The sequence below is a fragment of the Mustela nivalis genome (genome assembly GCF_964662115.1).
Source record: "Mustela nivalis genome assembly, chromosome: 9".
Classification (NCBI taxonomy): domain Eukaryota; kingdom Metazoa; phylum Chordata; class Mammalia; order Carnivora; family Mustelidae; genus Mustela; species Mustela nivalis.
Window position 1 is genome coordinate 103,156,596 of NC_139028.1, and position 23,046 is coordinate 103,179,641.

A 23,046-nucleotide genomic window follows, 5' to 3' on the forward strand; every position below is an offset into this window, starting at 1 on the left:
CAAGGGCGTCACTAGGAAGGAAAAGCAAACTACTTACCTTCAGCAACAACAACAAAGAAACAAAATAAAAACTGAGTAAAAGATTATAAAATGATAATCTGTACAGAAAATATTATATACACATGGAAATGTATAATGATACAATTTAGGGACTGGCAAACACTTAGCTCTTAGAGAAGGGGCTACTGCTGCAGTATTCACTTTTCATATTTTATATGACAATTTCTTTTGGTGGTGGTGGGGGGGGGGGGAGAAGCCAATAGGCTTGCTTTCCAAAACCTGGTTGTTCTCTGTAATTTTCCCTTTTTTGTTGTTGTTGGCAATCATCTATTACTGAAGAAGCAGACAGCCTGTGTGGAGATTTTCCAGGGTCATTAGCAATGGATTGTCTTTTTCAAGGATGAGAGGGTTAATCAAATGTGCTTATAGAAAGCACATAATGGGAGGCCGATTCTGGCGGATGCTGAGTTTTAGGGTCTACTAAAGAAAAGGTAATTCATAACCTCCCATATAGTTTACCTTATTACATTTCTTAAAATTTTATAGAATTACTTCTTTCTTCTTGAGAATGTATTCTACATTTTACAAAGCCTTAAAATTAAGACTCAAAACACATGACAACCTGCCTATACCTTTTGAGAAAATACCCCCGTTTACAAAGAACGAGCCTGGAGCAAAAATGTCCCATTTCAGAATAACTAAAGGGGGAACATCAGGGGTAAATAATGTAGTGCTGATAAAAAGAACAAAAAAGGCAGACACCACACACCTCCATTTTCCCAAGATTAAATGATTATTAAAAAAGCGCGCCACACTGTATAGAAATCAACATTCTCTCCCATAATTCTGTGCATCTGGGACTATAGAAATGTCACTGTCCCTGTCCCACATCTTCAAATTAACATTCTCAGGTCACAACAATAAGTCTTCCCAAAGGGGACCTTCCGGAAAAACAAGCTATTTCCTCGGCTCATATTTCCCTGGAAAAAAAAAATAAAATAAAAACAAAGTCTAGTGTGAACATGAGGTCAGCTAGTCCAAATCAGCAGAGAGATGTATGTGGACACTTTTCTGGAGATGCGACTAAAAGGGCCAGGGTGAGACTGGGGCTTTCCGACTCCAGCCGAGCTTTCTGGAAGCTCACTACAATGTTGCCACATGTGTTAAGGCAAGGATCTCTTCCTTACACAGAACCTGCAGTTTGGATTCTGGCTCTGCCACTTGCTAGCTAGGTTATCACATGAGTCAATACACAGAGGGTGCTGACACGGTCCCACCACTCATGAAGGGCGAGCTTTTATTTACTTTTCAATGGAATGGTCAGAGCTTTAGGAAATACTCCTAAAATCTTACAAGAGTAATAACGTTGTAAGCTTAACTGAACAGACTCTGAATTTAGACTGCACATAGATCCCGCTCCCACAAATACAGGCTGGGTAGCCTTGGGTTATACAATTAGTGTTACTGAATGGTTCAAAGTCCCAATCTCTTCAGATGTGAAGTGGGATGATAAAGAATGGTACTTATCCTCATACGGTTATTTTGAGGATTACAGGAGCCGGTACATAGGCGGCTCTCAGCATGATGCCTGATATACAGTAAATACCCCATCAAGATTTGTCGTGTTAAGCACTTAGAGGACTTACTGCTCCCCAGGTAAGGTGTCTGATACCCTAACACATTTTCTATCTGCTTCCTTCCTACAGCAGGGCTTAGAAAGTAGGGAAAGGAGGTCCATCTTTCCTTTTAAATGGGGACCACAACAGGAGATTGCCCAGTAAAAGTGTAAGACTCAGAATGAAACCCAGGATATCAACATTAGGTCTGTATGGAAATCATCCAAGCGTTCCAGCCTGGATCACAGGGGCTTGCCTGGCATGGGTGCTGGGTAAAGGCAACTACAGGAGCACTTAGGCCTTTTCTTTTGGAGGTCAGGCTGGGGAAGCCTGAACTCTTGTGAACGGAGGCCTTTCTCACAGGCATTGCCAATGCTATGATAAAATGTGATAAAAAAGATAGTCCTCGTCCACTATCTTCTACAATCTTTGAAAAAGTGTGTGCCACTTCAAAACAGCTTAAAACTGATGGCCATTTAATGTGATCCTGTGTTAAATTTAGTGCACAGCCACCCATTATTTTGGTTCCTAACAAAGCTTTGCCTGGACTGAGAATTTGTGGTTGCAGATGACATACCTCACAGCAATAATAAAGAAGAAACTGGAGTCTGGACAAAATCATTCTCTAAAAAGACTAGAAGAGACCAGCTCCATCATCATCACTGTGACAAAGAACGTCATCAACAACCTCTCGTTTCTCAGTTTCCTCTCTACTATACTGGAGAAAAACACATGAATGTATAAGGAGATCCTGAGAAGTTACAAAAAAGAGGTGACATTAGAAAAAAAGAACCTGAAATTGGGTCCAGCGTTTTAACATCCAGGATAATCATCTACCCAGACCTTATTTATAATTTGAATGTGATCACTCAAATGGCTTCTCCGTCATATCTAGGGATTCTTAATTCATGACCCCTCCTGATATTTCTATGCAGCACACTTTACTGTTGTGCTGGAGTGACATACAGAACAGTGTAAAGGGTATGTGATTGGCAACCGAAGGGCAACCTACAAAAATTAACCTGGGATTCCGGAGACATTATTTAAGAAAACAAAAACAAAATAAAATAAAGTATGAGAGAGAGGAGGGGTGAGGAGGGAGGGAAGAATGGAGACAGAGAGAGAGAGAAAGAGAATGAGACAGAAGTACCTCTTTTTGCAGCATGCACCAGCAGTCTATCCAAGAAGTATATATCGGGGAGTAAGGAGGGCATCCACCAGCAAGCCTGAAACGGGGGTGGGGGGGGGATGAGCCATTCAAATTAACACTTTCAAAGCATTCTCTCAAGACTTTGACAAATCTTTTTTTTTTTTTTTAAAGATTTTATTTATCTACCCGACAGAGAGAGCTCACAAGTAGACAGAGAGAGAGGAGGGAAGCAGGCTCCCCACTGATGTGGGGCTTGATCCCAGAACCCTGGGATCATGACCTGAGCCGAAAGCAGAGGCTTCAACCCACTGAGCCACCCAGGTGCCCCAAGAGTTTTGATGAATCTTGGTCAAAATATTCTCCGACCTAGAAAGTTCCCCAAGAGGGGATTTTAGTTTCAATGGAACAAATTATACTGGAGCAGGGAAAAGAAAAAGCATCCGAAAAGGACTTCCCTCCCTCATATTTAGGTCTTTTTTTTCCTTTTTTTAAAAAAGTAATCTCAACACCCAATGTGGGGCTAGAACTCATAACCCTAAGATCAAGAGTTGCCTGCTCCCCGATTGAGCCAGGCAGGCACCCGTCATATTTAGGTTTTGAAATAAGTAAACGCAAACTTCAACCAGTTATGAATCGTCTAAAACACCCAGGTTTTTAGGAATGAATATAATTCTAGAATATAGCAATTATGTGATTAAAGTACAGAGAAAGGAGATTTAAAAACTAAGTGGTGGGGCGCCTGGGTGGCTCAGTCTGTTGTTACATGTCTGCCTTTAACTCAGATCATGATCCTAGGGTCCTGGGATCGGGCACTGCCATCGGGCTCCCTGACTACTGGAGAGTCTGCTATTCCCTCTCCCTCTGCTGCTCCCCCTGCTTGTGCTCTCTTTGCGTCTATCAGATAAATAAAAAAATAAAATCTTAAAAACAAAAAAACAAACCTAAGTGTTCAAAAGAAACTAAAAATTGGCGACCACATGCTTTACTCACGTAGAACCCAGAATCACTTCCTCCCTAAAAATCTGTAAGGACGGGGCTCAGTGGGTTAAGCCTCTGCCTTCGAATCAGGTCATGATCCTGGCGTCCTGGGATGGAGCTCTGTGTTGGGCTCTCTGCTCAGTGGGGAGCCTGCTTCCCCACCACCCACACCCCCGCCTGCCTCTCTGCCTACTTGTGATCTCTCTGTCAAATTAATAAATAAAATATTTTAAAAAATAAAATTAAAAAAAAACCTGTAAGGAATAGTAATACATTCAACTCATCTTTCGTGTATGCTCTGAGCTAAAATGTGGCCACTGCCCTACCAATCACAGGTGATTGGTAATTTGGAATTTTAGAGCATGTAGCTCTTGATCTCAGGGTCTTGAGACACAAAACAAACAGAAGGCGACAGGATACGGAATACGACAACTATGTTTAAAACTCCACATGGCTCTTTGCTTGACATCTGGTTTGAAAACCATGACAGGTCTAATGACACACTGTGTCGGGGACTATACTGGAACAGCGAACTAAAGCAAGAGGCAAAACTTCTGCCCAGTGTGGTGCAGGCACTAGGCATCTAGAAGCCGGCAATCAGTGGTGTTCACGCCATACCGCCACCCACCCTTCCCCACCAATACAGTGAAAGGTTAAGAACCTTCCCATGAAAGAAAGAAAAAAGAACATTTCTAGGAACCGAATTTCCTACTTTTCTTTCTTTAAAACTTACTTTCTCCATGCAGCCCCTAGGAAAAACAGGGAAGGATGTGGAAATCCAGTAATTTGATCACAATCCCACTCAAACCACAGGCAAGTGTACACTGTCTGTAAGTACTTGAGAAATAGTCTTTGCGCTCTTCTCTATTCTAAGAGAGGATATGAGGGGCTGCTTAGAATATAAACTGATGCCGTTGCTGGTGCATGGAGCAGAGAGAGAAAAAATTCAGGAAATCTAGTAATGGCATCAACTGTACTTTTCTTCCCCAAATCTCTCCTTGGACTGCTCTGCCTGTCAGGTGAATGGGATAAGAAATGCGAGGCACTTACCCACAGTTGTTGACAGCCATAAGATTAGAGACAAGCACAAAGGGATAGGTCAACATACTGGCAAAAAACTGTAAAGTGGTAAAAAGACAGCTAAGTTATTAGGTCGTTCTGAATCTTTAGTCTCTTCTTCCTCTGCCTCCCACTATGGTCAACACTCCAACGCTGGTTTTGCTTTCTCAGCATCCCAGGAAAGATGAAATTACGCATTTTTGAGCCTGAACAGGATACCTCTTCCTAACATCCCCATTATCCAACAGTTTAACTGAAGACCAGAAGGCTTCTCTTACTGTGATTGAGTCTTCTTTCAAGTAAACTCAAGGACATGATTTAACAGAAAAAGTAAACACCACTAAATACAATGAAGCATTTCAAAACATCCTTGAGATAGTAGAAATTATGCATGTCCTTCCAAAGACGATGGAAGCTACTTTGGGAGTCAAACACCACGACTCAAGAGGGAGAAGACACCACATGACTCAAGAGGGTGAAGCTCTCTAGGGCATATCGGCAGGTGCAGGGGGAAGCAGGCCTGAGACCTGTGGGCCAGGATGTGGTGAGAAACGCCCACATGTCTCTCCCACCCCCCTGAAAGCCAAATAGACCAAACCATGTGGGCTTGTTAGTGCCGTTCCTGTGACACAGGGACTCTGGGTTAGTCTCACCTCTGACAGACATTAACAAACTTAAGACTCTCCTTTGAGACATCTCGTTGCCTTTAAGCAGTGATAACACATGACCCAGGTGAGATTAAAAAGAAAAAGAAACAAAACACAACTATCCCTAGGTCAAGAGGATTTTAAAAAACTCACTCCTGTGACAGCTTGGGAATAACTCTTCATTTCACTCATGGTGGAAACCTGAAACAGGAAGAAAAGTCTGTATTAGAACGAGTAAGAAAATTAAGATGATGTTAAGGGCGAATTGTCTCCTACCATCTCAATCTATTCTCTCTCTAAATTTTTAGTTTCTTTGACAGGCAGAAAATTAATTTCAAGATGAAAACATAAAATACTGATTATGAGCCTAAAAAGGCAGTGGACAAAATGATCAACCTGATTCAACACGAAGAGACAAATTCGCAGGAGACTATGTGATGGCGGAGGAACAAATATAATAGGCCCAGGATGAAAAAAAAAAAGAAAAAGGAAAAAAAAAAGGCAATGAGACTGGTAACCTTTCCCCACGTCCTAAAAATCCAATCCCTGGAAACGACATTTATGGTGTATTCGAGGGACAAGTGACTACCTCTATGCGCGCCCAGCTGTGTCCCAGACACTGCAGAGACCAGCCTCTGGGTACTGCAGAAGCGCGCTGCATGGGTTTAGACCTCCCTGTGTGTGTTCTACTTTCCACCATGCTACGGGGCTGCCTCTGTGCAGAGAGGCCCACAGCTTCCAGGAAAGGCGAATTCTTAAAACCTCCCAGGCTGAGGTTTCTAAGAAGCCCCGTCCAGGAATCCCTTTAACATTTCAGATTGGACGAAATAGCCCTTGGTACACTATGAAACTGTCCTGCTTCGTAGTATCTGCAAAAATCATCTATCAATACTGAGGCCATCTCCTGGCAGCACAGAGACAGGGACAGATTTCTTAGGCTTCCTCGGCTATACCCTTTCTCAGGTGCATCTTTCAATGGTAAATAGTATAGGGTAATCCATTAGCCTTTAAAAACTCGATTGACAGTGTTTAGCCATGTAACAATGAGTCTGGCAAAAATATAATGAAGTGCCACTTTATCATTTTTTAAAATAGATTCTATCCTAAACTTGGGGTCTGAACTCATGACCCTGAGATTATTAAGAGTCACATGCTCCACTGTCTGTGCCAGCCAGGTGCCCCACCACGTTACTGTGAAGCTAACCAAGCCGCCCAGAGAATACAATAAAGTCAGCCCCAACACATCTTATCAAGGTCACACCTACCCCACTGTCCAGTGCATAGGTATTGACGAGGTAGGCCAGTGAGTTACAGAGCCACAAAGAAATGATGTCACCTAGGAGGCGGGGAATAAGACCCCTACATGAAGAAATAAAAAAAATAAGAGCCAAGAACTGCGATCAGTAAAAAGATAATCCACCCAATACAAACACTTCTCAAAGAAAGAGTTCAAAGTCTTCGAGAGAACTGAAAATACATGGGGCGCCTGGGTGGCTCAGTGGGTTAAGCCTCTGCCTTCAGCTCAGGTCATGATCTTGGGGTCCTGGGATCGAGCCCCACATCAGGCTCTCTGCTCAGCAGGGATCCTGCTTCTCCCTCTCTCTCTGCCTGCCTCTGCCTACTTGTGATTTCTTTCTATCTCTGTCAAATAAAAAAAATAAAATAAAAAAAAAAAGAGACAACGAATGCTGGAATCTAGTATGGACTAGTTCATTCTAGTTAATGTAACTGTAGGTTACTCTCCAGTCATTGAGGTTAATCTCCACAATGACTTTCTTTCCCATTTGACAAATGCAGGCCAGCTATATGCCCTCAAAGCTTCACCTAATGGGCTCACCTAACTATTAAAAACTATGAGCAGGGTGGACAAAAATCCGCCTGTTTTGAAGAGACTTTTTTTTTTATTTTTTTATTTTTTTAAAGATTTTCTTTATTTATTTGACAGAGAGAGAAATCACAAGTAGGCGGAGAGTCAGGCAGAGAGAGAGAGAAAAGCAGGCTCCTGCTGAGCAAAGAGCCCGATGCGGGGCTTGATCCCAGGACACCGAGATCATGACCCGAGCCGAAGGCAGCGGCTTAATCCACTGAGCCACCCAGGCGCCCTGTTTTGAAGAGACTTAAATATGACTTTGGCTAAGCTACTTGACATTCAAAGCTGACAGGGCCGAAAATGACTACAAAATTATAAAACGAGAAACAGAGATGGGTGAGGGACGTCAAAAAACAGATTCCCAGGGCCTAAGTGGCCGAGGTGATGCAGCGCAGCACAGCAGGATGAACATCACCCAACAGACTGAAGACCGGGGTGCAAATACCATTTCCATCACTTATAAGCTGTGTGACCAGAGCAAATCAACTTCCCAGAGCACCCACTTTTTCTAATCTCTAAAGTAAGAATGTAATAGCTATCCTATCTCCTAGACCATTTACTTATTCACTTATTCTTTCTTTTTTTTTTTAAAGCAGTCTTCATGCCCAACATGGGACTTGAACTCAAGACCCTGAGATCAAGAGCTACATGCTCTACCAGCTGAGTGAGCCAGGGGGGCCCCCTCCCAGGCTATCATAATCCAAAAAAACCCTAAAAAAACAAACAAACAATCCCAGTTACATGGCAATACTCTGCAAATGAAAGAGGACCATTTCTAGTTTTTGTTCTTAAAAGAAGAACGAGAGTGGAAGCCCGAGTTCTTCCAGAGGAAACCCAAGGGAATGACTACGGCCTTGCAACAATGTATTACTCTCAGGGTAAGGGAGATCATTTTCCTATTTTTCAAAAATTAAGTTTCTCTAGTTTATCGACTGCACAATAGGAACTTACTATAAAGGTAGAAACTTGGAATGAATTTAACAAAATTTTAATGGAATTGAAAACAAAATGAAAAACCCCCACACAAAAACCAAAACCCTAATATCCAATGTTTTAGATGTCCAGGAGCAAAAGTCTGCAATCTTTACAACAGAATTTAAGTCTGAGGGGCTTTAACAGAGTGTCACATGAAGGAAACCCGGAGAGTACATTTTCTCCAAGGATTAAACAATGAGTCGTGTCCTGATTTTCATTAAAGCTTTCCACCCCCACAGATAACTGCACATGTAAATCAACAATTTACTTACGCAAAAAATCCTAGGATGCCCTCTTCACGATAGATGGTTACTATGGAATCATAAAGTCCACTAGGTACAGAAGATGGAAAGGCAAAAATACATGAAGATTATTTTGGAGTTATTAAAAAAAATGTTCGATGATCACTTTTGACAACGAAAAATTTATACCCCACCATCCCTTTCTGCCACTCTCACTCTGCAAAGACAGTTGAATTTGGAGACAGGAGTGGAGATATGACTACCTAAGGGTGCAGTCACATGGAGTCAGGGTGAATTTTGGCTTCAGTGGCTCTGCAACTTACTCTGAGATCCTTAGAAGGTTCCTAAACCTGCCTGGGCCATTGTCTTCCATCTTACCATTTTTTGGTTCATTTTTGTGCAGAACAAATGATCTCTCAATTCGCTCTGTAAACTCTAAGGCACCATTAAAATATAAAACACTTGGAAAGATCTCTCTGAATACGGGAAAACGAAAACACTTACCAGTACTTGGATTCTCTGCCAATGAACTGTACCATAGATCTTAGAGTGATCACTGCAGAACAGAGAAAAGATTTTTAAAACTATGCCGAGATAAACTTTGATAGCCCTGAAAAAGAAAAAAGTTTTTCCATCTAAAAACATTTTGCTCTCTGGATTAATTGGACAAATGCCAAAAGGAGCAGGCAAACAAAACACACATGCAAGGCACTTCAGTGAAGTCCCCCATCAACCTGTCTAGGCGGTCAGGAGAGCCCATGCTATGAAAGGTGGGTCATAAATCAGATGTCAGTCACCAACTGTAAACCTACCGTGGAAGGGATGTGTGATGAGGGTAGCAGCAGAACGGGCCATCATCTCTCGAGTCGTCTAGAAACAATCAACACACACGTCTGAAACCTAAACAGACGACACTCGGATTCCTGCGAGAAGTAATGTGGGCGGCACAGCACTCTCGTCCTAATGTGGTACGGTGTAATACACTGCTATCCTCTCTTACCTTTCCTCCTGGGTTCAGTGTTCCGTTATGGTTACTTCTCAAAATTGATGTGCAAAGCAGATTTCTGTTATCTTCTCAATTTTACAGATTGGAACAACCAATCCAAAGATTAAGAGGCTCGCTAGCAAACACTAACCCAGCTGGAATAAAACCACAGGGCCTGGTATTTCGATTTTTAAGTTGCTTTCTCCCTGAGAGTGATTTCAGAGAGTCTGTGATCTATGTTATTCAAATGTCAGGCTCTGTTTAATCTGTGCCAACAGAGCAACTCTGACTAGTTTTTCCACCCCAAGCCTGTAACTGTGCAGTATCTTAGAGCTGCTATTTATCCTAGTTTATCTTTCTTGGCCAGGACTCTGTAAAGAAGTGGCAGAGAAAATTAGATTACAACACTGGGGAGGCAGGTAGTGAAGACAGCAGGTCCGTTACTCATCTGTGCATTGAAACATCACCTTCGGTCATCTAGTTAAGATATCCCTCGCCCCTGCGCCAATGACAGTCCTGAGAAGAGCCCGTGTCACAGGATGGGTGAACTCAAGTTAAAAAAACCCACAAAAACATATTAATACAAGTACCTCTACTTTAAAAAAAAAAGTAGAAAATTTACCAAAAACAAAGCTGATTCATCTGACATCTAGACCTGCTTCTTTTGGAATATGTGTTTTAGAAGGCAGCATTCACTAGAAGACTGTGATCTCACTAAAGACAATAAAACAATGTAAAGACTAAGAAATAAAAGAGTGGTTTTGAAAGCCATAAATATTAAGTCAGGCATGAAACAAACTCCAGTGACAGAGAAAGGGAACGGGAAATGGGTACGAGGAACAATCCCAAGTCAGAATAACATTGTAAAAGCGTGTCCTGATAGATGATATCTGACACACGAAGGGGCAGGCCACTACTTAAACACAACTGTGCCAGAGGTTTACACCTCTATTAGAAGACTTCCAGTAGAAACCTCTTCAATTTCACACATGAAATGAGTGGACAAAATTAGTTTCCTTGAAATGCATCTAATCCAAATAGAAAGCAATGCTTTTTTTTTTTCTTCCTTATTATGGTATCATGTAGAAAAGCCCAAAATGAACTGAAGGTCTACTTTATTTGGAATAAATGCTGAACACACGGGCCTGATGATCCTGATTCCACAAAATGCCACACTGCATCCGTTGCGAGTGAGGGAAATAGCACAGGACATCATCAGTCTCTTACCTCCTTGATAACTTGGTCGAAGGAAGGTGTGACTTCTTTCTGTGCATTTCCAGAGCCTAAATCCTGGAAATCAAAATGAAAGAAGACAGGTATCTTGGTGGTTTTATTTTTAATTTGAATGACTGGTATTTTTTTTAAAAGGTTTTGTTCTTTATTTTTTAAAGATTTTATTTATCCATTTGTCAGAGAGAGAGAGAGAGAGAGAGAGAGAGAGAAGACAGAGCACAAGGGAGAGCACACGGAGGGGGAGGGGCAAAGGGAGAAGCAGATCCCCGCCAAGCAAGGAGCCCGATGTGGGACTTAATCCCAGGACCGTGGAATCATGACCCAAGCCGAAGGCAGCCGCTTAACCGACTGAGCCACCCAGGTGCCTCTAAAGGTTTTATTTTTTTAAAGTAATCTCTACATGTAACGTGGTGTTTGAATCTGTAACCCTAAGATCAAGAGCTGTACCCTCCACCAACTGAGCCAGGCAGGCACCCATATCTTGATGGTTTTATTTTTTTTATTTTTTTTTTTAAGATTTTATTTATTTATTTGACAGAGATCACAAGCAGGCAGAGAGGCAGGCAGAGAGAGAGGAGGAAGCAGGCCCCCCGCTGAGCAGAGAGCCCGATGCGGGGCTCGATCCCAGGACTCTGAGATCATGACCTGAGCCGAAGGCAGCGGCCTAACCCACTGAGCCACCCAGGTGCCCCTCTTGATGGTTTTAAATAGAACTATTCAAACTGGTGGCCACCCTGTATGCCAACACTCACTGAGATGAAAGGGGAGCTGACTGCTTGTCCTTTCTCTGAAAAAAGACCAAAGAGCAATAGCAACTTGCAAGGGAAACGGGCCCATGCATACAAATCAGCTCCAACATACCTCAACCTTGTCACATTCCTGGTAATGCTACAAAGAAGAGAAAAGAAAAGAAAGGATGATTAGGGCTGTCATAGTGTCACTGAGAGAGGACATAAAATGAGAATAAAACAGTTGGCTTTTTTCTTTTTTGGGCTGCATATTTCCAATATTTTGTATTTCCAATTAATTGGAAAGAAGTGTCTCTAAAATGATGTCATTGCTAAGTTTAATATGTTGGCCAGCTGGAGGAACAAGTGAATGCTCATGAAAACTCTTATCTAAAATAAGAAATAGGAAAACAAACCAAAAACTAAAAATCCAAGGGCATTGTTTACTACACATACACATTTAGCAGAAATAAGCTGGTAAAAACATAACCTAACATTAAAGCTATGGAAAAAGCAGGACCAATGGCCAAACAACCTGATTTAAAAAATGGGCAGAGAATGTGAACACACACTTTTCCACAGAAGATATACAGACGGCCAAAAGGCAAATGAAAAGATGTTCCACACCACTCATTATCAGGGAAATGCAAACCAAAAGCATAATGAGATATCATCTCCCACCAGTTAGATTGGCTATCATCAAAAAGACAAGAAATAACAAGTGTTAGGGAGGATGTGGAGGAAAATGAACCCTGATACTGTTGCTGGAAATGTACTCTAGTGCAGCCACTGTGGAACTGTATGGAGGTTCTGCAAAAAGTTAAGAATAGAACTATCATAGGGATGCTTGGCTGGCTCAGTTGGTAAAGCATGTGACTCTTGATCTTGGGGCTGTGAGTTTAAAAGAACAATAGCAATTTGTGCACAGAGATTATTTTTTTATTGTTTTTTAAAGATTTTATTTATTTGACAGAGACACAACGAGAGAAGGAACACAAGCAGAGTAAGTGGGAGAGGGAGAAGCAGGCTTCCCGTCGAGCAGGGAGCCTGATATGGGGCTCTATCCCAGTACCCCTGGATCAGCTCTCTGCCTACTTGTGATCTCTCTCTCTGTCAAATCTTTTTTTTTTTTAATATTTTATTTATTTATTTGACAGAGAGAGAGATCACAAGTAGGCAGAGGCAGGCAGAGAGAGAGGAGGAAGCAGGCTCCCTGCTGAGCAGAGAGCCCGATACGGGGCTCGATCCCAAGACCCTGAGACCATGACCTGAGCCGAAGGCAGCGGCTTAACCCACTGAGCCACCCAGGCGCCCAATAAATAATATATTTAAAAAAATATTTTATTTGACAGAGAGTGAGAGACAGAGCACAAGCAAGGGCAGCAGTAGGCAGAGGGAGAGGGAGAAGCAGGCTCCCCACTGAGCAAGGCACCTGATGTGGGGCTCAATCCCAGAAACCTGGGATCATGAGCTGAGCCAAAGACAGACGCTTAACTGACTGAGCCAGCCAGGCATCCCGTGTATAGAGATTACTTACTTAAAAAAAAAGATTTAAAAGAACAACCATAAAATCCAGCTATTCCACCTCTCGAGAATATGAACACTAAATTTGATAAAATATATGCACCCTGATGTTTATAGCAGCATTATTCATAATAGCCAAGATACAGAAACAACCTAAATGACCACTGATGGGTGAATGGATAAGGAAATTATGGTGCACAATGGAATATCGCTCAGCCATTAAAAAAAATATATATATTACCATTAAAAAGAAAAAGATTTATTTATTTGAGAGAGAGAGACAGCAAGTGAGTGAGCATGAGAGGGGAGAAGGTCAGAGGTAGACGCAGACTCCCCGAAGAGCCAGGAGCCGGAAGCGGGACTTGATGCCAGGACTCTAGGATCATGAGCTGAGCAAAAGGCAGCCACCCAACCAAGCCACCCAGGCACCTGAAATCTTGCTATTTGTGACAACATGGGTGGACCTTGAAGGTATCAAGTTAAGTGAAATAAGTCAGAAAGAGAGAGACAAAAGCTGTGATTTCACTCACATGTGGACTGTAAACCAACCAGCCAACCAACCAAACTCAGGCAGAACAGGTTACCAGAAGGGAAGGGGATGGAAGACGGGTGAGGTGGGGGGAAAGGGGGTCAAATGTATGGTGATGGATGTTAACCACAAGATCCTTTTGTAACGAATACAGATGTCAAATCACAATGCTGTACACCTGAAACTTAAAAATGTTATGTACTAATTTTACCTCACTTAAAAAAAAAAGTAGTACCAATACCAAATTACTGCAAGGCTCTTTTCTTCACTGTACAAAAGAACAGAGAATTGGTGCCAAGTCAGAATAGCTAAAATTGCCTCACTTTTCTGTTTGTATCTGACTATTTCTAAAACAAGCAAGAGAGAAGATTCTGTTCTCTTCCAAAATACTGAATACTGCCAGAGTTCAGACTATATTGGAAGAGGAAATACTATTTGTGGGATATTTTAGAAACAGAAGATGGGATAGGTAAAACGAAAGAATCAAAGACAATAGAGCCACTAATCCAACCAGATTAAAAAAACAGAAAACACTTTCTTCTGTAAAAATTTTTTTTTAAAAATTCAGAACAAAGAGAACAAATTTCAAGACCAAGCAAAATGCTGTTTTGGGGTCAAATTCCAGGTCTTCAGTTAGAGTAATTCTAATAGTTTCAGTTTCACGCGTACTTAAAAATTCTTGCTCATTTCTAGGCTTAGCTTTTTTACGCTGTTAGTAAAATTTCCTACCTGTCCTTTCTACATTATTCTGAACAGAATTCAATTTCATTCTTGTTCAGATATACAGAACTCTTTCTTACAACGGCTAACAATTTCAACAACCCTGAACTGTCTTTTTTCCTGATGCAAAAAGCTGCTTTTGATAGTAAGTATAGAATCAATTCCCTGTCATGCCACAAGTAAACACATATTCAGAGCACCTGCTTAATTCCACTCAAGCTTACTTTTCCTGTAGGTAAAGGAACTTGTTCTCAAGCAGTACTCTCACTTTTGGTCTAAGTCTATACACAAAACCAGTTGACTCTGTGACAGATGCCTTCGCATTAAGCTCACTTAAGCAATGGCAACAATTTCACTGAGCCCAGGGGAGGGTGTGGCTGGGGACAAAAGGCCAGTCATCAATCCACCAAAAGCTTGGGCCCATTAAGACTCCATTACTCAGATCCAGGGGTCACCTGCAAGTCTTCACATCTGGCCCACAGGCATGACAAGAAGAGTAAGTGGGTACAGCATGCAACTTCTGATCTCAGTGTCACAGGGCTTGTGAGTTCAAGCCCAACAATGGGCACAGAGCTTACTTAAAAAAAAAAAAAGAAAGAAAGAAAAGAAAGCGTGTAAAGAATAATGAAATGACTGAGGGGTGAAACAGCTTCCATGTGAGGCAACTACTAGAGAACCTCTCCCACTCAGAAATCAAGGAGGGCTGAAGAGAATTTAAAATCTAAGCCAATTAGCACTCATATGTGGAATTTAAGAAACAAAACAAACGATCATAGGTAAAGAAAAAAGAGGGAGACAAACCAAGAAACAGACCCTTAACTAGAGAGAACAAACTGATGGTTACCAGAGGGAGGGGGAGGATGGGTGAAATGGGTGATGGGGATTAAGGAACGAAGCTGTCCTGATGAGCACCAGTTGTTGTATGGACGTGTTGAATCACTATATTGTATACCTGAAACTAGTATTACACTGTATGTTAACTAATTGGAATTCAAATAAAAACTTAAAAAAAAATCTAAGCCAATTAGATCATGAAATTTTAACAAAATCAAGATACGCTCATCAGAAGATAAAACATTAGAACTCGGTTAATGTTAAAGCCTACAAAAGTAAATAAAGGACTATGCCAAGTATTGTTTAAATAAGCAGTTAGTAACCAATTGGAATTTAACACATTTGATGTATTACCTAGGTTGATAGTAATACATAGATCTGGTTAACATATGTTGTGACTTTTTTTTTTTTTTAAGATTTTTATTTATTTGACAGAGAGAGATCACAAGTAGGCAGAGGCAGGCAGAGAGAGAGGAAGGGAAGCAGGCTCCCTGCCAAGCAGAGAGCCCGATGCGGGTCTGGACCCCCGGACCCTGGGATCATGACCTGAGCCAAAAGCAGAGGCTTTAACCCACTGAGCCACTCAGGAGCCCCTGTTGTGACATTTTTTGAGAGTTAAGAGCACAGAGGCTAACATACCTTGGTGCCAGTAGGAGACAGAATAATGAACTAGAAATCCCTTAGTTTTATATTCTCCACCACACTCACGCTAAATACCTTCCCAAGGACTGTTCTAAGTGGTGCAGAATTTGTATTCATAACACCTTTATAAATACAATAAAGGGCCATTCTGTTTGACCTACATGGTAACTGGTAAAACTGAGAAACCAGCACCATCAGAATCATTAGCTTTGGCATTTGAGGTGAAAAGAAGCTGGCAAACAAGAGGATCTGTGAAAAAGAAAGAAATGTAACCTTGGTTTTGTTTTTTGTTTTTTTAAGATTTTATTTACTTTTTTTGACAGAGAGCACAAGCTGGGGGAGAAGCAGGCTCCCCGCTGAGCAGGGAGCCTGATGTGAGGCTCCATCCCAGGACCCTAGGATCATGTCTTGAGCTAAAGGCAGAGATGCCTAATCAACTGAGCCACCCAGGCACCTCATAACCTTGATATTTTAACAAACATTTTAGGAAACACTGCCAACATAAGAAAAATTAATAATTCACCTACATATATCCATTACCAAGGTTAAACATGTTTAACAGTTGCCCCTTTTGTTTCAGAGCTCTGGCCTTCTTAAAATAAAATGCCACAGAAACAGACCGCCGAAGTTCCACCTCTCATCTCTTCCCCCACTTCCCAAAAGTAACCGCAAGCCTGATGTGTACTTTGGTGAGGTTAAAAAAAAAGGTGTCCCTCCCAAATTTGTGTGACGTAACACATTAGCAGAAACAGTGCAGAAAATACAAATGTAAAACAGAATAAATAATTAAAAGGCAAATATCCATGTAGTCATGATCCAGGTCAAGGAAAATAATTTCCATTACCCCCGAGCCCCATGCATGATCCCTTTCCCCCCCACTATCCTGACTTTTACGTTCCTTTTGTTAAGTGTTATTTTGTTTTTAAGATTTTATTTATTTATTTATTTGACAGACAGAGATCACAAGTAGGCAGAAAGGCAGGCAGAGACAGAGGAGGCAGGCTCCCCGCTGAGCAGAGAACCCGATATGGGGCTCCATCCCAGGACCCTGGGATCATGATCCAAGCCGAAGGCAGAGACTTTAACCCACCATACCACCCAAGCGCCTCTTGTTAAGTTTTTTAAAAAAACAAGTTTCTGGGGTGCCTGTCTGGCTCAGTCCAAAGAACATGCAACTCATGATCTCAGGATTGTGAGTTCATGCCCCATGCTGGGAGTGGAGCTTACTTATTTTTAAAAATAAATACATAAGGGGTGCCTGGGTGGCTCAGTGGGTTGGGCGTCTGCCTTCAGCTCAGGTCATGATCTCAGGGTCCTGGGATCAAGCCCCGTGTCTGGCTCTCTGCTCAGAGAGGAGCCTGGTTCCGCCCCCCTCCCCTGCCCCGCCGTCTGCCTGCCTCTCTGCTTACTAGTGATCCCTGTCTGTCAAATAAAATAAAAATCTTTTAAAAATAAATAAATACATAAATACATAAAAATAAGCTTGTAACAGAGAACATTTTACTAGCAGTATTGTTAGAAATAGGAGGAAAGTAACTCCAGAAAGAAGTATGTGTTTCAATCAGCTTCCTTCCTTCTTTGAAGAAATAAAATGAGCTACACGGGAGATCAAGTAAGTGTTTCTGCTCAGAATGACTGGTTCAAAGGAAGGACTACAGATCAAAAACTATCACTTCAAACTCCCTTTGCATCCCAGGGAAGACTTAAGAATGGGTATTTGAAGTAAATGTTTTCAAGAGAATAAAGGACATGGTCTTAAATATAATCTTTGAAATTGCTCTTGGTCAGTAAAACAAACTGCATAAAAAGAAATCGAAATCTTTGGGAAGATTACTTGATTTTCTTACCTGTAAAACTTTACCATGGACCACAGTTCCAAGGACACCTGAACACAGTCTTGGAGTTAAGCCTGTGAACAACCCACGCTTCCCATCGATGCTCGCAATGTGCTGAGCTGAGAACACAAGTCAGAGATTTAAATTCCAGCTGGAAGAAAGGGTTACATAGAAATGTCATGTAAACAGGCTTTCTATGTCTTTTCTTTCTAGAACTCCTGCCTACCTAGCACCGTTCTCAATGTCCTCCAAATTCCAAATAAATCAAAAACACTTACCATAACAAAAGAGACCAGGAAGCTGACATACTTGCCGCCCAAAAATATTTCGTCCTATTGTTGGAGGAAGAGGCTCATATCCCACCTTCAAAAACAAGAGAATATATCAATACCAAGCAATATTCCCCAAAATGTATTGGCTGCAAATTTTTAACCACAGTGAAAATGCAGTGTATGTTTTCCAAGGCAATCACGAAGTATCATCCTTGTCAGTTTCTTATTCTGTCAACTGATAAGACTTGTTTCAAAAAACTCCAAGCTTTCTTTTGGTTCAAATTCTACAAAGTAAACCATGTAGCTGAGATAGACTAATAAAAAACTGAATATAAAATAAGGGAACTTTTGTGTTAGGAAAGCTACAGTTTACTGAGGAGTATCAAAAATACTTTCTAGGGGCGCCTAGGTGGCTCAGTTGGTTAAGCGACTGCTTTCTGCTCAGGTCATGATCCTGGAGTCCCTGGATCAAGTCCCGCATCGGGCTCCCTGCTCGGCGGGGAGTCTGCTTCTCCCACTGACCTCTCTCCTCTCATGCTATCTCTCTTTCTCTCAAATAAATAAAATCTTAAAAACAAAACAAAACAAAACAAAACTTTCTAAAGCAAACCTAACACTTAAAAAAAAATTTTTTTTTAAGATTTTTATTTATTTACTTATTTGACAGACAGAGGTCACAAGTAAGCAGAGAGGCAGACAGAGAGAGAGGAGGAAGCAGGTGCCCTGCTGAGCAGAGAGCCCAATGTAGGGCTCGATCCCAGGACCCTGAGACCATGGCCTGAGCTGAAGTCAGAGGCTTTAACCCACTGAGCCACCCAAGTGTCCCCCCAAAAAAAGATTTTTAAAAAAGGTTTTATTTATTTATTTGATAGAGAGAGGGAGTATGTGAGCACAAGCAGAGAGAACAGCAGGCAGAGAGAAAAGCAGGCTCCCTGCTGAGCAAGGAACCAAATGTGGGACTCGAATGTGAGACTGGATCCCAGAAACCCGGGATCACGACCCGAGCCAAAGGCAGACGCTCAACCAACTAAGCCACCCAAGAGTCCCTACATAAAAGACTTACTTGTTCGGGACGCCTGGGTGGCTCAGTTGGTTGGACAACTGCCTTCGGCTCAGGTCATGATCCCGGAGTCCCGGGATCGAGTCCCACATCGGGCTCCCAGCTCCATGGGGAGTCTGTTTCGCTCTCTGACCTTCTCCTCACTCATGCTCTCTCTCACTGTCTCTCAAATAAATAAATAAAATCTTAAAAAAAAAAAAAAAGACTTACTTGTTCATCTTAGAGAGAGACTGTATGCACTAGGGAAGGGGGTGGCAGGCAGGGGTAAAGGGGGAATCTAAAGCAGATTTGGCACTGAGAATGGAGCCTGACGCAGGGCTTAATCTCACGACCCTTGAGATCATGACCTGAATCAAAACCAAGAGTTGGGACACCCCACTGACCCACCCAAGTGGGGCTGAACTCACGGCTAGGAGATTAAAAGACACTTATACCCACGGAGCCAGCTAGGCACCCTGAATGCATTTTTTATATTTGAATAAAACAGAAGACTAAGCCACCATCAACTTTGTTTTTGGCTAGCAAGATGAAACACTCAAAAGGCAAATGCAGAGAGCACTGGATAATTCATGTGGTAAATATTTATAAGCTAAATCCATACTAAATAAGCAGACTGTCATTTCATTAACAATCTAATGAAGGCCACTTTAGAGTTAATGATTATCATTTTATTTTTACAATATATTCAGCATTTTTAGTAGTAATGGGAAACTTGAGAGAATGAATGACATAGGACATAGGACTTGGCTTTGATCCGCTACTGCTGTAATTCTTAACCTGTTCAATTACATAACTTCTGAGCTCCCTCAAAGTGTTACCATACCACTATTTTTAAAACTGAGTATTTAAAAATTACACCAAAACCCTTAAGACACTTGGTGACATAGAAGTTGTGTAAACAGGGTTAAGGATATTCAAATTTTTGAAGCAAGTGCTCTCAATGTCACTACGAAACTCTGCCTCCTGAAGAAGTTGAGTAATGGGCTCATATCAGATTTATTGTGAAACGTCACCTCAAGACACCATCTAGCTACAAATGTGCCAATTCCGTTTTAGACGTCACAGCAGATTTCAATCAAAGTCTTTGTTCTTAGTTAAAATAATTTAATTCATAGTGGGCTTTTACATACGGAATCTGAATCTGAATCCAACGGGTCAACCTGGCGACACATACTTCAGAGAAGTATCAACTCAAGATTAAGAAATGTGGCTCTCCCTAGTGTCGTGCATACTTCTGACAGAAAGGTAGGACAAGTGAGGACAGGGGTTCTAACAACTGCTCCTTCCTTGGTACTATGCATGACATAATCATGCCAACTTTCAACAAAGGTTTTAAAAAAATGAATGGCATGCTCATCACAGAGAATTCTGGAAAGGCAACTGAAAATACTATGGAATAGGGTATCACTAGTTAAAACCTGGCTTACTTGCCTTTGAATATAAAACACCATCTAAGGATTGTTTCACAGTAGATCAAAAACTAATATAAATGCTTGAACTCTCTCATCTGAACGATTTCCAGCTCAGACAGAGGTGATTTTTGCTGTCAGGAGCCACATGGGCTGCTGCTGGAGAGCGCTCAGTGAGCTCAGTGAATCCTTCCGAAATTTGAATCAGCAACCACTTCATGATCACTTCTGAATGAGCTCCTTGTATTTACCTGGGTATCTGGTGCTAAAATCTCGGAACAGAATAGCAGCAGTAACAGTAGCAAATAAAAATGAAAGGGAAAAAAAAAAAAGCTAATAAAGTATTGGCTCCCCTGGAATTTCAAATTTGTCTTTAACAGATTTCCTGTCTTGCGTTTGGGGCGGAGGAGGTGAATGCTGATTTCAGAGGGGGCTGGAGGGGAGGGCTGGGAAGCTCGTGGTGGCAACTGGCCAGGATCAACCTCAGGGAAGAAAAAACAAAGTTCAGAGAGCCACCAGGACAGGCAGAGCAGGACGGCAGTTGGCTGCGGGGAAAGGATCGGGCCTCCCCGCCTGGCAGGGGGCGAGACCTGGGAAAGGCCCACGGACAGTGGAAGAAGAGCCGTGGGCCGTGGAAGCTGTCCCTAAGGGGAAGGAAGAGGCAGCAGAGAAGGAGCAGCATCTCAGGGGACTAGAGGCCCGGAAGGCTGGAGCCGATCGCCAAGCGCCGAGGACAGCGGCGACTGAACAAGGCGCCGGGCGGGGAAGGGGGTGGCGACGACTCATACCTGGATGAGCACCTTCACGTACATGAGCGGCTGGGACAGGATGGTGAGGCCGGAGCCCAGGAGCACCTGACTGGCCGCGTCCGCCATGATGGCACCCGCGGACGGACAGACAGACCGAGCCACCAAACGACCGAGCCGCTCCCGGATCACGTGCCAAGGCCGCCGGCTTCACTGGCCCGCCCGCGGCGCGCGCGCACGCACGCACCGGCGCGCGCCTCCCCACCCAGTCCCCGCCCACCGCCCCGCCCCGAGAAACGGCAGGCGCTCGCGAGCCGGCGCTGGGGTCGGGGCGGGGCTTACCGGCCAGGGGCGCATGCGTTCTATAGTGGGATCAGCGCCCTCCACTAGGAATGGCAGTTTCTCTTGCGCTTGCGCAGGCCTGGAACGTCCGCTCGAGAAGAATGGGCGTGGCAATGGGGGGGTGTGACCCTGACAGCAAAAGCAAGGTCAGAGGAGTAAAAGAATTGAAGAGGGTTTTCCGTTATGCTCTGTCCTCTACCACTTGCCCTTTGAGCATCTGCAACATAAGGTACAAGGGTATTCGGAACCATGAACAACCTAATGGCCAGCAAAAACTACTTACGTCTTATACTGAACAATTAATTAATCTGGAAGTTGCTATTCATTCATTTAGTTAATGACACCTTCTCAGAAATGGCTTCTCTGACCTCTATTTAAATTTACCTGCCTCTTATTTTGTACCACGTCGCTCGGTAGTACTTACTGTCTGAAATTACTCGTTTGTGCCTTCCACCAGAGTGCAAGCTCTGTGAGTTCAGGAACTGGGACAGCCTTTGTTCACTGTTGTCTATTCAGCGCCTGGCACATACTAGGTGCTCAGTAAATATTGCATGAATGAACGAATACTTCAGTGCCCTGGAGGCTACAGGCTATAAAAGGAAAAAGGAAAAAAGCAACGTCCTTAACCCTTCAGCCTCCAGTTCACATGTTCCGTAGCTTAGCTACGCATGGCTCAGAGAATGAGGTACCTGGAGAAGACATGCTTTTGGTTCCTGGTTTTCCTTTGTATTTCAGTGATTCAGAAAACGTTTTATCTTCTATTACTCAGTTTTTCTACCTAAGGATAACACTACTACCTACCTCTCAGGGTTATTTGTATGTATGCATTTGAGCAGGGAGGGGCAGAGAGCAAGGGAGAGAATCTCAAGCCAACTCCGGTGTGACTGGGGAGCCAGGCCAGGGCTCAGTCTCACCACTAGAGATCATGAGGTGAGCCAAAATCAAAAGTCAGACGCTTAACTGAGTCACCCAGGCACCCTTCAGGGTTATTACTGGCTGGCAAGTGGAATTATGCATAGGAGATATATATATATATATATATATATATATATATATATATATATATATAATGGTAGCTTTTAGAATTATAAGAAACTTACAACTTGCTTCTAACTAAATCCAGAAATTATTTAGACATCAATACAATTGATAACTAACAATAGTGTCTGACCAGACAATAATTACCAATAGAGGCCATCTACCAAGGGCACTCTTTATTCTTGCTTTTGTGCATTGGTGGTGCCAAGAAAATATCCACTGTCTGTCCCACTGATGCCTGTGGGCACTGAGAGGTAAAGAGCTTCTTGCCAGGATGCGTGGGGGTGGGGAATGCAGGCTGCTCTACCATATTCTCCAGTGGTACAAAGCAGAAGCTACCCATAAAATTTTGGGAGAATCTACAAAAAAGGAACTGAAGTCAGTAGCATAGATAAGAGAAGTACAAAAGGTATAGGGTTGTTATATACAGCTGCCTGAGCTGTGTACTGTGCAACTCACAAAGACTAAGATCTGAATAAGTGGCATTTCCTGATAGAGTTCACTATGGGGAGGTGTAGTTGATGATCCATATTCAAGTGGTAAGAGGAATAAGTCAAGAGGAGCCTGGCAGGCTTGATCTCGGAGTTGTGAGTTCAAGCCCCACATTGGGAG

The 23,046-nt window shown here is 42.5% G+C and overlaps 1 protein-coding gene across 4 annotated transcripts; it reads right to left on the reverse strand.

Moving 5' to 3' along the window:
- Positions 1-770: 770 nt before the first annotated feature.
- MTCH2 (mitochondrial carrier 2) lies at positions 771-21,406 on the reverse strand. Of its 4 annotated transcripts, none has more exons than XM_082747946.1 (13): positions 21,097-21,406; positions 17,846-17,930; positions 17,580-17,686; positions 11,617-11,643; positions 10,750-10,812; positions 9,350-9,407; positions 9,042-9,093; positions 8,568-8,627; positions 6,716-6,809; positions 5,604-5,651; positions 4,795-4,862; positions 2,767-2,842; positions 771-980 (listed from the first exon to the last, which is right to left on the reverse strand). In XM_082747946.1, exons 1-13 carry the CDS (start codon positions 21,181-21,183, stop codon positions 894-896), a joined length of 912 nt encoding a protein of 303 aa, XP_082604072.1. In that variant the 5' UTR covers positions 21,184-21,406; the 3' UTR covers positions 771-893. The 4 variants fall into 4 exon arrangements, with proteins under 4 accessions (XP_082604072.1, XP_082604074.1, XP_082604073.1 ...); XM_082747948.1 differs by having other exon boundaries at positions 17,580-17,718; positions 21,097-21,283; XM_082747947.1 differs by lacking the exon at positions 11,617-11,643 and having other exon boundaries at positions 21,097-21,382.
- Positions 21,407-23,046: the final 1,640 nt, after the last annotated feature.